At 38.1% G+C, this 16,543-nt stretch overlaps 1 protein-coding gene across 6 annotated transcripts in view; it reads right to left on the minus strand.

Annotated features, from left to right (window-relative positions):
- ep400 (E1A binding protein p400) overlaps positions 1 to 11,939 on the minus strand; it is a 57,085-nt gene extending 45,146 nt beyond the window's left edge. For 4 of the 6 annotated variants that reach the window (XM_061730432.1, XM_061730429.1, XM_061730430.1 and 1 more), the window contains exons 1-10: positions 11,768 to 11,939; positions 5,884 to 7,217; positions 5,666 to 5,773; positions 5,463 to 5,538; positions 5,054 to 5,173; positions 2,991 to 3,385; positions 2,018 to 2,317; positions 581 to 766; positions 327 to 467; positions 144 to 216 (exon numbers count right to left, since the gene is read on the minus strand). In XM_061730432.1, coding sequence (XP_061586416.1) covers positions 144 to 216; positions 327 to 467; positions 581 to 766; positions 2,018 to 2,317; positions 2,991 to 3,385; positions 5,054 to 5,173; positions 5,463 to 5,538; positions 5,666 to 5,773; positions 5,884 to 7,182 — 2,698 coding nt within the window. In that variant the 5' untranslated portion in view covers positions 7,183 to 7,217; positions 11,768 to 11,939. Of the gene's footprint in view, positions 1 to 143; positions 217 to 326; positions 468 to 580; positions 767 to 2,017; positions 2,318 to 2,990; positions 3,386 to 5,053; positions 5,174 to 5,462; positions 5,539 to 5,665; positions 5,774 to 5,883; positions 7,218 to 11,685 lie in introns of all 6 variants that reach the window. The other 2 variants (XM_061730428.1, XM_061730431.1) reach the window with 2 other exon arrangements.
- Between the last annotated feature and the right edge of the window lie 4,604 nt (positions 11,940 to 16,543).

A 16,543-nucleotide genomic window follows, 5' to 3' on the forward strand; every position in this document is an offset into this window, starting at 1 on the left:
AACGTCTGTTTAACCAAAATGAGCCACTGTAAACAAAAAGCATGTGTAATGTTGTAAACTGTGAAGATATTTATCCTAAGTAAGAAAAAGCTAAAAATAAAAACATAAGAGCTTTTTATCCCCATTAATTAGTCAGGACATACCTGTGGCCTTTTGTAAGCCAAGTGTTTTCAGCCTCTTCTCATAAATTTCAAACTGGAGTTTAATTTCCACAACCTTGGAGAAATTGAAGAAAAATCTGTTTTTTGGCTGGTCAAAAAACACCATTATTCATATCTTTAGAATTTTCTTAAAAGAAAAATGTATACATAAATTAAAACACACACCTGCTCAATGTTCAACCAGAAAAACTCCACTTCTCTGGCAATTGTGCTGGCAATGTGACGTAAATTAACTTCCCTTTCTTTCTGTGATCGTTCTTCACTTTTCTTCTGTTCTTGATGGTAACGGGCACATGTGCGAACAAGCTGCAAAAGACAGACGGGCAGTCTGATTTTTAAAGATATCCATTTCGGTAGGTATCCCCCTATTTGTTGTGTTGATCTGTGATTTCATATTTCTTAAATTTTTTTACTCAAACCTTCTTAGCAGCAGCTTTCTTCCATCTTCTCTCCTGTGCAAAGTCAGCTGCCATCCACTGCATCTCCTCCAGGAGGTAGTCCCAGTGGGACTTTGGACGCGATGACTCCACCAGTTTGGGGAGTCGACTAGCCGACCACTGACCTTCCTTCCTTAGCTCAGATATGCGTTGGTGCACCTGACTCTCCTGGGACACAGAAACAGCATTTGACATCAGAATAAGTTAAGAATGGTGGTCCTCCTTTTATCTTGTCAAATTAGTACAGAATAACAAAAATAAACTTTCTGATAAACCATACAAACACATTTACTCTTTGTTCTACATTTAAAGGGGACCTATTAAGGCATCTAATACCTATTTTAAACAGGCCTTGAAGGTCTTAAAAACAAGCCTTTGATTGTTTTTGCTAAATAAATTAGAAATTTAGCCTCTGAGCCATGTCTTTATCATCCCAGTCTCTAACCTCATTATCTATGCGGGATTCTGAGTGGGCGGGGCTTTGAAAATGAGGCACTGTGCTGATTGGCTGCCTGAATGACGTGATACACCGCTAGGAAAAAATGGCGGAAGCTCCGGCCGGCGGAGTTAGTTGTGGCCGTGGTTTCACGCATCGCTCCCGTCGTTACGTAACGACGGGCGCAGAATCTGAACGGCTCGTATAAGCCACATGACACTGGATGGATCATCCAGGCGGCTGTACAGACACTGCAGAATTTGGTTGCCTTCCTCCTTCTCTGAGTTGGCAGGCTGAGGGGTACCCACTTTTTATATGTTAAAGCAAGAAAAAACATGTCTTTCATAATAGGTCCCCTTTAAGTTCAGTGGATTTCTCAGCATGACTTTCCCCTTTTTTAAACTGTAAGTTGACAGAGTTCTTCTGGTGCCAGTATCACAGATACTGCTGAAAGTCAGGATATTTGTCTGTGTGTTTACCTCTATGCACACACTATGCTCTATAAACCAGCGCTGAAGTTATGCAATGCTGCCTTTTAACTTCCTGTTTTTAGTCACCAGATTGGAAATAAGTCTATTTCTAAGTGGTATGAAACTGACTGAACATATTTCATGTCAGCTAAAAGGGTTGCAGGTAATCAGCTTTACGACAAGCCATTTGGACCCACAGTATACAAATGTCAAATTATAGATGCCTTTTTAATTTGATATTTTTATTGCTGCACTTAAGAGACATTTCTGGATTTCTTTATTTAATATATGTTCTTTTTTTATTTCTTAAAAAAAAAAAACATTCATATAGACACACAAAATGACACTAGTATCAGAAAGAAAAAAACAACTATTTTAACCATCTATAATCATTTGAAACAATTAACAAAGTTAGGTTATATGGTCTGGATATGGATGGAGAATAAAAAGAAAAAGTAGAATTAAGGGTAGAATTTTAACCAGCATGACACTACATGTGCTTAGGGAACTCACCAGTTTGGCCTGCTCAACTTGCTTATCTTGAGACCCTTCCTGTGAGGACTGCATGGCCATATTTTGACCAAAGCCATCTATTTTGACTGCAGATATGCCATTAGTTCCAGTCAGTTTGGACTGAGTGGTTGAGTTGATGTTAGAGCCAAGAGGACGAAGAGAACTTGCAGAATGGGGAGCTGGAGTGACATTAGGAGTGGACTGAGGAGCAGGAGATACAGATGTTACTGAAACGGAATTGGTCATAATCCTCTGAACTGGTTGGTTTGATTCTGTCCCAGGACGAGCAAGTGCCACCGTCTAAAGAGAAACAGAGAAAGAAAAGCAAAAAATATAGATTTTTTCCACAGTCCAATCAAATTTAGAGCATTACATACATGTCTGAATGAACACCCTTTAAGAAGAAAAAAAAAAAAGAACATGGCACAAAATCTTGTCTATGGCTTTGTTTACAATATCCAAATGACCAGTAATGCACTGTGTTGAACCCACTATCCATGTGTGCTTATGATTCTTACTGTCAATAACATATAGGACTCTCTCAGAAAATTAGAATATTGTGATTTTCTGTAATGCATTAAAAAAAACAAAAATGTCATACATTCTGGATTCATTACAAATCAACTGAAATATTGCAAGCCTTTTATTATTTTAATATTGCTGATCATGTCTTACAGCTTAAGAAAACTCAAATATCCTATCTCAAAAAATGTGAATATTCTGGGAATCTTAATCTTAAACTGTAAACCATAATCAGCAATATTAAAATAATAAAAGGCTTGCAATATTTCAGTTGATTTGTAATGAATCCAGAATGTATGACATTTTTTTTTTTTTAAATTGCATTACAGAAAATAAAGAACTTTATCACAATATTCTAATTTTCTGAGACAGTCCTGTACGTATATGAACCCATGAGGAGAATTCCCTTAAATGTTATGTTTCTCTAAATGACTAAATGCAATCACTTTACCGGCTGTCCTGGCTGCAGAATGGCCTGGGGCTGTTGTTGCTGCTGCTGCAGCTGGAGATGAATACTGGATTGCATCTGCTGCTGTAGCTGGGCTTGGAGCTGTGTGTGGGGGTTGACTGTAGCCAGGACAGGCCCACCTGCCTGCAGTTTCACCTGTGACTGGAGTTGCCCACCAGGCTGGGCTGAATTCTCCACCAACTGAGCCTGCTGAGAGGGCACCATGGGCATGCCTGACAAAGGAAGGGCACCTTGAGGCAACCTGCCCGGTAGCTGGGGCGGAGGGGTGTGCAGACTGGCTGCATTCTGCACTGGGGGTCCTTTGGATGGGTCATACTGTTGGTGGTTCTGCTTCTGTCCTGCTATCTGGACCACTTGAGGATTAGGCGGCATCCCGCCTGTACACATGGAAACCAAAGTGTGGAACAAAATAGTAGCAACACAAAAAATAGAATGCAACACAAAGAAAAATGGTAAAGATTCAAGCTTAGAATTTTTTTCATATAAAATCAAGACGTTTATATTTTTTTTTCTCTCGTTTTTTTCCCTGCCCTCTTGCCTCAACAAAGTACTTTAAATTACATTGTTTTGTGTGTTTTCCTTTATAATGATTTGAGAGACCCCCTTGCTGAGATTTTGAATCTGGTATAGAGATGATCAATTGTACGTTTACATTTTAAATAGGCTCGTGAGCTTTGGATTTGAAAGCTCCTGGAAACTCCTCTGTATGAACTAGATGTACTGTTTTCAGTACAGTTAAGGACCATGTCCTGATGATAAGAGCGGAACTAATGAAACCCATACAGCAAAAATGATTACAGAAGAAATGAAATTAATGAGATATACATGTCTCTCAAACAAAACACTACTTTGATTAATGCAAAACCAAAACATTGCATTTCAAATGTTGAGAGAATGTGGTTATAAACATCAAAAAATTGTACATGCAATAAAAAGTCTTAGAGAGAAAAAAAACAAATGTTAAAAAAAAAAATGAAAATAATACTTTCTGAAAATTAAGAGACACGGAGGAGAAAGAGGAAAATAACACACAGAAACACAGCAGACACAAAAAACAGCACACATTTTAGCATGCATGAAGCAATGTGATTATTGCAGTAATCAAGGCATCTGGATGCCTCACAACAGCAACAAAGCACAGGAGGTGAGCAAAAAGACACACATGGGGTTTGCAAACAGCGGGCCTGAGCGGAGCTGTGCACACTAAAGCAGCACCTGCCTTACCTCCCTGCACGTCACACGACCTTGCCTAGACGCCATCAACACCTGGCCCTTAAACACCCACACCACCATATTCGCAAAAACCTGTGCCGTGAACAAAAGTCGTCCAAATGATGCCCTCCTACTTAGGCTGAGGGAAAGAAGCCAAGTCAGAACAAAACGTCATGAGGTAACGTGGAAGAGAATCAACTGAATGTGAACATGAGATAAATAAAGACATTCTTGAAGACTCACGAATGATGTGTGCAAAGACGGACAATTGACGATGAAAGACTTAAAAGGAATGGCAATGTGAAAAATCAAAACGGAGCATGGCTCGTGGATTCAAAAAAAATGGGAAATATGCAAAGCCCCATTGGAAAGTGAATTCATTCCCACAGGGTTTTCACTTTCTATGAATCCATCTCCAAAGTAGATGAAAATCCATTGGCACGGAAGGTCTGTCCAAAACAATGTGATGAACAGGAAAAAACTTCAGATAAGAAAAGATGGGTAACGATGAGTGATCAACGAAAACGGAAAAAAGAAATAAAAACAAAAGTCAAAAGACATGGCATCTTCCCAGTGACTTGCTACTCTTCTTCAGAATGGATTGTCCGCTTCCCCATTTATAGACAGCTGGTAATGGCAGCTAAGCCTGAACTTCCTGTGGACTACTAAGAAATCCAGAAGATGGATGAGGATCAGTTTGTTGATGCTGCTTGGAGTTTGTTTGTAGAAGATGAATGTAATGATTCGCTTTTTTTAAAATCTCCTTAGGAGGGAAGGCATAGATCCAGCAGCATCGAAGAGAACACAGGACGGCCTGGTAGTAGCACTCCTACCTTGCGCAGTTGGCATAAGCTGCTGGAGTGGAACGCCAGGTGATCCTAAAGTTGCTACACCAGGATGCTGGAAAATCAGCCCATGGCGACCAACGTCAATCCGGGACCTCTTAGCCTGATCTGGGATTCAAAACACACAATACCCTCGTAACGGAAAAAAAAAAAAAAAGAAAAAAGAAAAAAGGAAGCACTCGGCACAGAGCAAGGACCTTCCGAAGACCTATAAGGTCACCTCTTCTTCCTCGACTTTTAGACTTCAACACAGAGCGCTATTAGAAGATGCGATATATCTAAAAGCAGAAGCAATTAGAGGGACGAAAGAAAACCAACAAACAAAAAAAAGAACAAAGCAAACAGGGAGGAAACAAAGCTAGATAAGAGAGACAGGGGTGTGCAATCCTCGCCCTACCTGACTGCATAGCCTGTTGCCTCTTAAAGGCATCCATGTCTCCAGGGTTTGCGCCAGAACCAGAACCTTGGTGTCCCTGGGGGGGGGAAAAAAACTCATGGAATCAGTTACATTTTATCTATTAGAACAGACCTAAAACAGACATCAAGGAGGAATTTAAATAAAATCTGATGGCAATAAGCAATAAAAAAAGTGTCTGTCACCTGAAACTGCTGCTGAGCAGAGAATGCTGCAGAAACATTAGGAGGAAGCTGTGTTGCTATGGCAACTGGTGTCACTGCTTGGCCATCCTTTCCAGTAACAACCTTTACCTTAAAAATGAAAGAAATCCAAAAGGGACACAATATGGATGAAATTACTGAAGTCATTCAGCTGTAAAAACCCTGCATCAGCCAACACTAAAAGCTAGCCAGTGTAATACCTCGTCATTTATAACCTCCGACTGTTCCTCTTCCTCTTCATCATCCTCAAGGTCCAAGTCATTTTGTCTCAAGTAAGTATATAAAGGAACACAAGGCTTCTTTTTAAAAGCTAGATAATCCATCATGTTCCCTTGAAGGTGTTGTAAAAAGAAGAGTTCAATCAGATATTCTTTGAATACTTCTTTCAGACTCTCCATTTTCTTGGTGTGGTGGTCTAAACACTGTTTTCTTAGCTGGGCAATCTCTGGAGTAGAAGGAGCAATTTCCTCCAACTTTTTGGCAGTGTGTTTTTTCACAGTGCCTGCAGTCATACTGGTGGGTGCGAGAGGATTGTTGGGGAGTCCTTGGGGTGAAGTAGTGAGCGAGGGGCTGGAGGGTGGAATGGAGGAGGGCATGGTGAAAGATGCTGTAGCTGTGGTTCCTACTCCTGCAACCACACCCTGCGTCGTCTTCTCAAATATCATAGGGCGTGCCAACTGTCCTTGAATGATACTGCTGATCTGAGGGGGCAGGTTTGAAGTGGTGATGTGACCAGGGTTGCTCAGATTGGAGAGATTAGTGCCAGTAGCGACCGGACTCTGAGGTCCATGGTGGTGAATGGTGCCTCCGGTCTGAGAATGAGGTTGAGAGAGCCGACGTTCCCGCACAGAGCCCGGTGTTCCTGGAGAGGATAGTTGTACCTGGCCAGATGTAGCTGGTGCAAGCTGAGCCAGCCCTGTCCCATCCTGATAAACAAAGTGGCCTCCACCAGAAGGGCTGCTTAAATTTATTTGCCGCACTAACATGCCAGTTTCAACAAATCGTGTTGGACTCTGTCCACACACTCCCAGTGTTGCGGGAGCGCCTGGCCGAGTGACTGGGCTATGCTGAGTGGGACTTTGAGGTTGAATAGGCTGGGGTACCGGGGAGGTGACCTGAATGTAGGAGGACGAAGCATGCTCAAGCCTCCACTGAGGGGTTGCATGCTGGAAGCCAGGTGAAGCTGGGTTCTGGATATGGAGAGGTGTAAGTGTGATTTGTTGGTTAGGATTCACCATCTGTCCCACATTTTGCAATGTGATGTTCACATTTTGGCCAGTAACTGGGCTCCGACTCATGATTATCTGATAATTGGGTGACTGGGGAGCTGAAGGGCTGGCAGCGGAGGTAAAAGTAGTCACAGGGGATTGAGGGTGGTTAACTGTAACTTGCTGCTGGGTAGCTGCCATGGACTGCTGTTGCTGCTCCTCTGCTTCTGACCCAGACTTGGATTTTTGGACCTGTCGATGCATGTTCTGTGATCCACTTCCATGGTGCATTGCGTGACACTGTTACTAAGTCTAAACACAATGATCTGAGGGTGAAACACACAAAAAGAGATTTTTAAATGCTGGACATGAAAGAAGAATCACCACAGACAGCGCTCAACATCACCAGCACTTGCAAGAACGTAACTGTTTAGTCAAGTGGAAAGCCGCATGCAATTTTCTTTTACTACAAATAGAAAACAGATAAACAGATATGATCCCTTCAGATATTTTTTTTCTTATGAAAAACCTAATTCAGGGTTTATACAGCAATCCTTATGTTAAATTTAATACCAATTTAATACCTTTTTCACTACCTTCAGATTGTGACAACATTAAGTGTTAATCACGGATCTTTTAACATTAATACAGATTTTGACCTATAGAACACTATACAGAACAGATTTATAGACTCATTGATGTTGACCAGATGTTTCACATTTATTTCACTTTGTGAATGACAATAAAATAGACTGCTTAAAATGTAAAAGGTAAAAAATAATACCAATTTAAAAAAAAAAAAATACCTCTGACAGTGAATTTAACACTTTTAATGGCCTTAAATTTGGCCATTTTCATTTATCACTTTTTAATACTTTTTAAAACCCTGCGGAAACCCTGTAATTAGGAGTCACCCATGATGCGTTACACTGCATATTGCAATATTGTGATAAAGTTCTTTATTTTCTGTAATGCAATTAAAAAAAACAAAAATGTCATACATTCTGGATTCATTACAAATCAACTGAAACATTGCATGCCTTTTATTATTTTAATATTGCTGATTATGGCTTACAGTTTAAGATTAAGATTCCCAGAATATTCAAATTTTTTGAGATAGGATATTTGACTTTTCTTAAGCTGTAAGCCATGATCAGCAATATTAAAAGGCTTGCAATATTTCAGTTGATTTGTAATGAATCCAGAATGTATGACATTTTTGCATTACAGAAAATAAAGGACTTCATCACAATATTCAAATTTTCTGAGACAGTCCTGTAATGCTGCTTTCAGAGTTTTCCACTGAACAATGTTTTTCTCTGTATGAGTGTAACTTGACTAGTTTTCTCCTAAACTCTCATTTATCGCCCTGCAAGACTTCTCTTCAATACAACAAAAAAGATGTCAACTTTGAAGAAAATGGACAAATACATTTTTAGTCTTCAACAAATAACTGCAACTGCCGCTGTTGAAAAAATATTCAGATTATGAAGGCAGCAGATGATCATTCTAATGATTATTCAGAGGCAAAGCCCTTATGTAGTTAATGCAACAATCCATGATGATCAGGTAGTGTTATACTAGGCCTGTAAAATGCATTCAATTCCAAATATTGTCAACGTCATATTTCGTCATCGACGCATTGCAGCGCACCCATGGGTCACCCAAGACAAACAGTTCACACTTTGCAGAATGGAGATCGAAACTGCGACCTCCTCACAGCGTACCCAACAGAGTCCTGCAAAAAGCCCCCAAAAAACAGCCCTAAGTCATCAAAAGATCAAAACTATGGGAATACTTTAAATCTAGTCCCAAACACTTTTCAGAATTGGGATAACAGACCAGCACAACGGTGATGTTGGAGTATCTAAAGCGGAGGCATGCCCTTGTCTCTCGTGGAGGGGAGGATAATAATCGCAAAGTAATTGCAAAAACGAACATCGCCTGATCAAATTATGGTATGTATCAGCTCCTACATTTGCTGTTCTCTGGTCATAACTCCATTTACCGTCATAAAAATAATTTTAAAAAATAAAATAATAATAAATCGGTAAGCAGAAGCTAAAGTGCCACCGGCAAAAGATTCCTACTGAAAACAACAGTTTCAATTTAGTTCCATCGCCTATAGAAATGTTCCTATGTTGCATAATTGGCTTTTGATGACGCACATGATTAGACATTTTTTCTACAGTAGCGTAAAATGTAAACGGTGCAATGATTTGTTCAGAACACGGACAAAAACGAAGACAGGGGAACATGTGTACAGTAATGAAGTAGCACACACAGACTGCAAAGACTGTCTGATCTGAAGGCATGTAAAAAAAATTTGAAGTGAAACAGTAGATGCCTGCTGTATTGTGGTATGCCAATTGTGTGCATCTTCCCTTCGCTACACAGATTTCCCTCCTCACACTGAGCTCACCTAATGTCTTGCTTCATTAGCTTTGGCTCAAACAGGGATTCCCCTGATGGTACCAGATATATTGCTTGTTTAATATCCATCCAATCAGCCATAAATAACAGTTCAGTAAAGTATCAGCCAGGGTATTTAATGTATGTTGTCCACACATATAGATCTAGTCCTGATTCCTGCTTACCACTGAAGCCCTACTAATTTGCTTCAGAGACTTTACCATGCTCTGCAACTGGCAAATTGGACTTACAGGAGAAGCTTAAAAAGAAGTATGATATGACTATAAATCAAGCTGAAAAATGAAATTATTAAAGTAAAAAAAAAAGAATCTCTGGAATGAATTTCTACTACAATCAGGGGCATGAAATAACAAGATTCACAATACTTTAACTGCATTAGCAAAAAACGTGCTGCATGAACATGAATCTGACTTATATGAAAAGGTTTTGTACAATGAACAAGAGTGCAGTCCAAATACCAAAAAAAAAAAACATCTAACAGAATGATATCTTCATTAGCATCTTGCTTTTCAAATATAGTCCTTTGGCCACATGGATTTTTCATGCGAGTTTCTGCAATAATTTGATCATGAAAAAAGTCTCGATAGAGCTGCAATGATGCGTCAACGTAATCGATTACGAAAATACTTCGACTTGCTTAGAGTGCGTCGATGTGTCGCATGTACACAACGTGTTGTTTGAGTCTTTAAAGATGAGAGTGGGTTTTAATCCATGAGCTTGTTCTCAAACTTTAACGTACAAACGAACATCATCCAGCAAAACTTCGCCTGTAGCTACCCTTGTTAATCTCTGGTCTCCCAACATACTTAAAACTAGATTCCAGCATCAGGTTTGGACTTTTTCAGTGAGAAACCCAACAAAATGGTGCTCTGTATGCTCAGTAAAAAGAAAAAAATTGCATATCACAGCAGCTCAACCGCCCTGGGTGAGCATCTCAAAAGAAAACACCCTTTGGTTCTCAAACTTTAAAGTGACAACACTACAATATAAGCATTTAACTAATTATTAAGTGACAGTGAATGCATGAGCTGCATTAAATGCAGTTTGTTATTTTATAGTTTTCATGTCTAAGCTGTTGCTTGATCCTTTTCTGGTGTAAAAACAATTTAACAATGCTAAAGGCTTATCTGCTTCAAAGTTTTCCAGCCTATTTGGGTATTTTTTGAGTACTTCAACCTAAACAATATTGATTTCTATCAAAGTCATGTTTGTGACGTCTGTCAATATAACAGTCGGCAAATATAAATCCCTTTTTGTGCTATCACCTGGTAAAAGATCATTTAAGATTAAAAAAGCAACACATTCAACATGAATTGTGCAGTGATTAACGCTTTATGTTAACATATAATCATGTTAATGGTTGAAATACCGCATGACTTTTGATTATTATATTAATGATGTGTCTTTACTTTGGATTTAGGAAATTCTGAAAACACACACACACACACACACATATATATATATACATACACACACACACACACACACATGCACATACATATGCATATATTCTACACATGGTTTTCTTCTAATCATCAATTTATTTTGGTAATATAATGGCATATGTAACCAAGGTTAAGTACATACAGACACGGGTAAAATGCAGTTAGACTATATTAAGTATAATTTATAAGCTGAAGGTATGCAAGAGGACACTCACAGAATATATCAAATATGGTATGTTAATATCAAAAATACCTTCTTGTCACCAGGCACGTAAACATTAACATTACATCCTTCATATAAATATAAACACAAAACTAAATGATTCACCCGTTAGTAATCTCATAATGTCACCTTTCTTACCAATGAAACTTTGAATATTTAATATTAACACAAAATATTTTAACCATAGGAGAATTACGTAGGTGGTTGATGCTGAAACTGTTTACCTCTGTAAATTAAAGTTACTGCACCAAGAAATCCATTATAGCTTACAGTGCAATAACAACTCAGTTTTACCACAAAGGTTTGCTGATGACACATCATGTGTAACTATTATTATTAAGGATTTATTCCCAGATGGACTTGAAGTTTTGCTCCGGGGTACAGCGCTGCCTAAAGGCTGATTTATGGTTGTGCGTTACATCAACGCAGAGCTTACGGCGTAGGTTACGCGGAGACCCGCACCGCACGGTGCGCGTCTACGCGTAACCTACGCCGTAGAATCTGCGTCGATTTAACGCAGAACCATAAATCAGGCTGCCTCGCAGCATTATAACCAGTCACAACACGGGTGCTGGTAGCACGAAATAAACACAACCGATCAGGTGAGAAACAAACACACACAGGTAAAAGGGTATCATTGAGCAGTAAACATTGACACCGAGAATCCCACCAATATACTATTTCAACACTTACACTGGAGCGTGCTGGTTAGCCTGCCCGTGCTAGCGGGCCAGCAGCTAAGAGCTGATTACATTCGTCAAACCGCGTTACTTACTGGGGAAGAGTCGTCTGTGGTCATTAAAAAAATGCCTAAGTCATATTTACAGATGGCCACATGGTGTAACGACTGTCACTCGGCGGAATATGAGTTATAAAGCAGTGGTTTTGGTAGCCGCTTGTCAATGTTTTGGAGCCCGGATCGTTTCATTCAGCAACATGGCGGCGACCTCCCAGAGACCCGGATGTGGATCTGACCACGTGGTTCGACGCTCCAGCGCGTTTCAAATACCAACAATAACAGCAAAAGAAGTCCACAATGAGGGGGCTGATAAATGAGCAAAAATGGCATTGCAAAATGAAATAACAATACCAGTTCCACTAGGAAGAGGAGAAGGTAAAGCAGTAATAAAGAAGAAAGGAATGGAAATATGGCAGAAAAGGTGGGAGGAAGATCAGAAAGGACAGGGATATCACAAAATACAAAAGTCTATCATAACCAGAGCTGGGTAGAGTAGCCAAAAATTGTACTCAAGTAAAAGTACTGTTACTTCAGAATAATATGACTCGACAAATAATTACTTGGGCAAAAGTAAAAAAGTACTTGGTGAAAAAACTACTCAAGTACTAAGTACCTGCTGAGTAACGTCTGATTAATTTTTTTTAACACAACCATTCAAACAGACAAAAGTACAAAATAATCATCTTCAGGCAAATTAAATCATTAAAATAATAAAAAATAGCTTAAATTCAAATAATCCTAAAGTAAATTCAAGTACTTCAATAAATAATAAAATAATAATAAAGTAATAAAAGAATAAAAAATTAAATAAAGCACAAGTAGCACAAAATTTCAATCCTTTGTACTTTTCTTTTTTAACCAGGCAGAACTAGAACAAGCCCATGAACTCATAGAAACTGTGTGTGTGTGTGTGTGTGTGTGTGTGTGTGTGTGTGTGTGTGTGTGTGTGTGTGTGTGTGTGTGTGTGTGTGTGTGTGTGTTGAGTCTGTGTAAATGTGACAAAACATACAAAAACAAACATTTTTCCCAAAGAATCACCCAGTGATGTCATGAGATTGACGCATATGGATAAAAGGGATAAAAGAAAAGTAAAAGCTCAACGTAGCCTAATGTAGCGAGTAACAGTTTCTTCTTCACAAATCTACTCAAGTAAAAGTAAAAAGTATAGTGATTCAAAACTACTCCTAAAAGTAAAAAAAATCCCAAAACTTACTCAAGTAAATGTAACGGAGTAAATGTAACTCGTTACTACCCACCTCTGATCATATCAAAGAATTATGCAGAAAGGAACAGAAGAGAGGAAACAGCCATAACAAGACTCAGACTGGACCACACAGGATTAAATGGCACTTTGTATGTTATGGGAAAAAGGGACAGTGATAAGTGTGAAAACTGTGGAGTAAAAGAAAACAGTGAACATATTCTAATGTATTGCAACAGATATGAAAGAGAAAGGCTACAGGAAAAAAGTCAGGGAGGCAGGCCGTGAGTGGAATTTGAGGGGGAAACTCGGAACAGAGGGATGAAGGGGTTGAAATCACCAGAAAGGCACTAATTAATTTCTTAAAAGACACTAGGCTGATAAATAGAATTTAAAAACAGGCTAGATTAAATTATTTTACACACTCTTGTACAGTAGGTGGCGGTATGCACCTTAAAGTTGTTTGCGACCCGCCAATAAAACAGAGAAGAAGAAGAAGAAAAAGAACTCCACTTCCACAAATTCTACACAACATATACCAGCATAGTCAACTGTATCATTGCTAAATTTACAGATGTTAATGACTACTGTACTTTTTTTCACCACGAAACAGAAACATTTCTGCATTTATTTTTTCACTGTGACATAGCCAAAACATTTTGGAGTGATCTTGAGTTTCATTTTTTCAATGCTGCTAAATCTGTTTATTTTAAAGATATTATTTGTTACTTTGATTATCCTAAAGATTGTGCTCTTGAACACCTATGTAATTTTATCATTATTTACGCTAAATTCTTTATTCACAAACAAAGATTTGCTGGTGCTACTCCTAAATTTGCCCCTTTTCTACTAGAATTAAATTCTCTCATTAATAATAATTAATCATAATAATAATTCTCTCATCTCTTTATTTGTTAAACAACAAAAAAAGCAATATATTTTTAATCAACTATGAAAAGTTTTTCCCTGTATCCTCTGACTAACCTTTTATTTTGTCTTGACCTTTCCTTATTGTTTTCTATGCATCCGATTCTATTCCTCATACCTGTTTTATTCTCCTGTTTTATTTATTTATGTATTTATTTTATTCTCTATTTATTTACTTACTCATCTTTATTATTATTATTGTTATTATTATTATGACTGTAACCTTCATTATCTATATTATGACTTCTTATTCATACTAGATATTTTTATAATTTACTCCATCATTGTATGTGCTGTTCCACACTACTGTACTGTATACCTTGTTGGTGTTTGTATAGCAAGATTTGCTAATAAAGTTTAAAAAAAAATACCAACAATAACAAGTATATATATATATATATATATATATATATATATATATATATATATATATATATATATATATATATATATATATATATATATATATATATATATATATATATATACATACATACATACATACATACATATAATTGATCTTAAAGGGAAAGTATTAATTTGTGATTTGGCTTTGGAACGTTGCTCCTCAAATTAAGAAATCAAATGTTATTATTATGGCAACCAAAACTATTCTTAAAGCTGCTGTTTGTTTCCAGCAGTGTGGATCATAAGAACAAATCATGGAACATCTGTGACCTCACCAGGACTGCTGCTGGTGGCGTCACATGCTTCATTCACCTATGTAGATTAGTCACAAAAAAGTCAGGAATTGTGATGGAAGAATTATTTTCAGTCTCTTTGTGAGTTTGTTAGGACTACACTCATTTCAGACCAGTATTGTGTCTGTGCAGTTTGAGTTTAACCTTCTTAGACGGCTGCAGAGAAGTTGTTTTGATAATTGCATGTTGTATTGTCTACAGAGCACCCAACTCGGTTCTTGGTAAAACTGCTGTTCTGGCCAGTCTCTCGGTGCGTCCGAAATGCCATACTAAACAGTATATACTAAAAAGTATACTTAAGTTCGGCACACTTTTGAGTAAATATCAGTAGTATGCATTAATTCGGACGTACTATTAAGAGCACACACGTCACTTCCTGCGGTTGGGAGGAAGTGACGTGTCACAGTAGCAGTAGCAGCACTGCTCCGCTATTTTCCGTTTATCCTGGTCGAAACAAGATTACATTATATAATATTATTTTATACGAATATTATAATATTAATATTATATAATATTATTATACTTAATATTATACTTATGACATATACGTATCACTTAGCAACAAACACTGCTGCATTGCATTGTGGGAAGTTTCTGCTCGGCTAGTGTCCATCAATCCACACTAATAAATTTCTCCGGAATGAGTATGGATAGCGCTACTATTGAGTACGTTCTAATGTTTCGGACGCACTAAAAAATCTTGCATACTCATTTTGCATACTCATTAGGGTGGAAGTGTGCAATTTCGGACGCAGAAACTTGGTATATACCCTTTGACCCTTTTGCATGCAAAAGGTAATTAAATAATCCGCTATCTGAAGCCATATTGTCAGGTCTTTATAGTGCTATTAAATTATTTGAGTTTTACTCTGATATTGCAGTCACCTCGTGATTAATGTGTTTAAACATAGGTATTAGATACTTCATAGGTATAAGATACTTCCACAACAGAAACTTTGTGCTTCTTTTTCTTCTTCCTCCCCACCTCCTCTGACACTAAAAAAAACACAAAAGAATCAACGCTGAATGGAAAACAGTAGCCATGAAAATTGTTATTGTTGGCCTATTTTTTTTAATTAGGGCCCGAGCACTTACAGTGCGAAGGCCCTATTGTATCTGTAGGAGTTCTCGTTCTCGTTTTTATTTTTCCGACGAAATGAGGGCCTTTTTGACCCCCTAAACGTGCCCCAAAAGTCAACAAATTTTGCACGCAAGCCAGGCCTGGTGAAAAATTTTATATTTAATGGTTTGCATTAATGGGCGTGGCCTAATGGCTTAACAGCGCCCCCTAAAAAACTTTGTGCCTAAAATTCCACAATACGGTTTGATGTACATGCACGAAAATCGGTACACACCTGTATCATGTCACAACCATGGATCTATTATTACTGGATGGAAGACCGAAAATGGCCGCCAATTTTTTTCAATGTAAGTTGCTCGCCTGGCGCATAAGCCGAAAAAAGTTCCTGACTTCCGGGTTTACTTCCGCGTTGTGGGGCCCATAGAGCATGCGCAGTTGAGTCACTTCCCATGATGCTCTGGACCTCCCATCATGCCCCGGGGCAATGACGCGAGTATTAATATAATATGTATTAATATAATATATTAATTAATGTATATTATTACATGTATAGTATTACATATATTATTAATGTATTAATATAATATAATTACATAATATATATTAATATAATACATCCGTGGAGTGCACGGACACGGCTGTGACGTCAGCCGTGACTTGTGGTTTGGAGTGGTTTGTTCCATGAGACATCCATAAGTTCTCCCCCCATTGAGATTTCCAAAAGTTTATGTCATTGGGTCCAGAATGTGATTCTTGTATAAGACAAAAGTCTGTGTTAAAGCTTTTAGCATAAAGTAGTAAAGCTTTCCGCTTAGTATTGTCTCGTAAACCTTGAGCATTAAAAGAAACAAAAGATAAAGAAGATATTTTGTAATGCAACTAACTTTTCACCCTGAGAGAAA

The sequence above is a fragment of the Cololabis saira genome, chromosome 9 (assembly GCF_033807715.1).
Source record: "Cololabis saira isolate AMF1-May2022 chromosome 9, fColSai1.1, whole genome shotgun sequence".
NCBI classification, from domain to species: domain Eukaryota; kingdom Metazoa; phylum Chordata; class Actinopteri; order Beloniformes; family Belonidae; genus Cololabis; species Cololabis saira.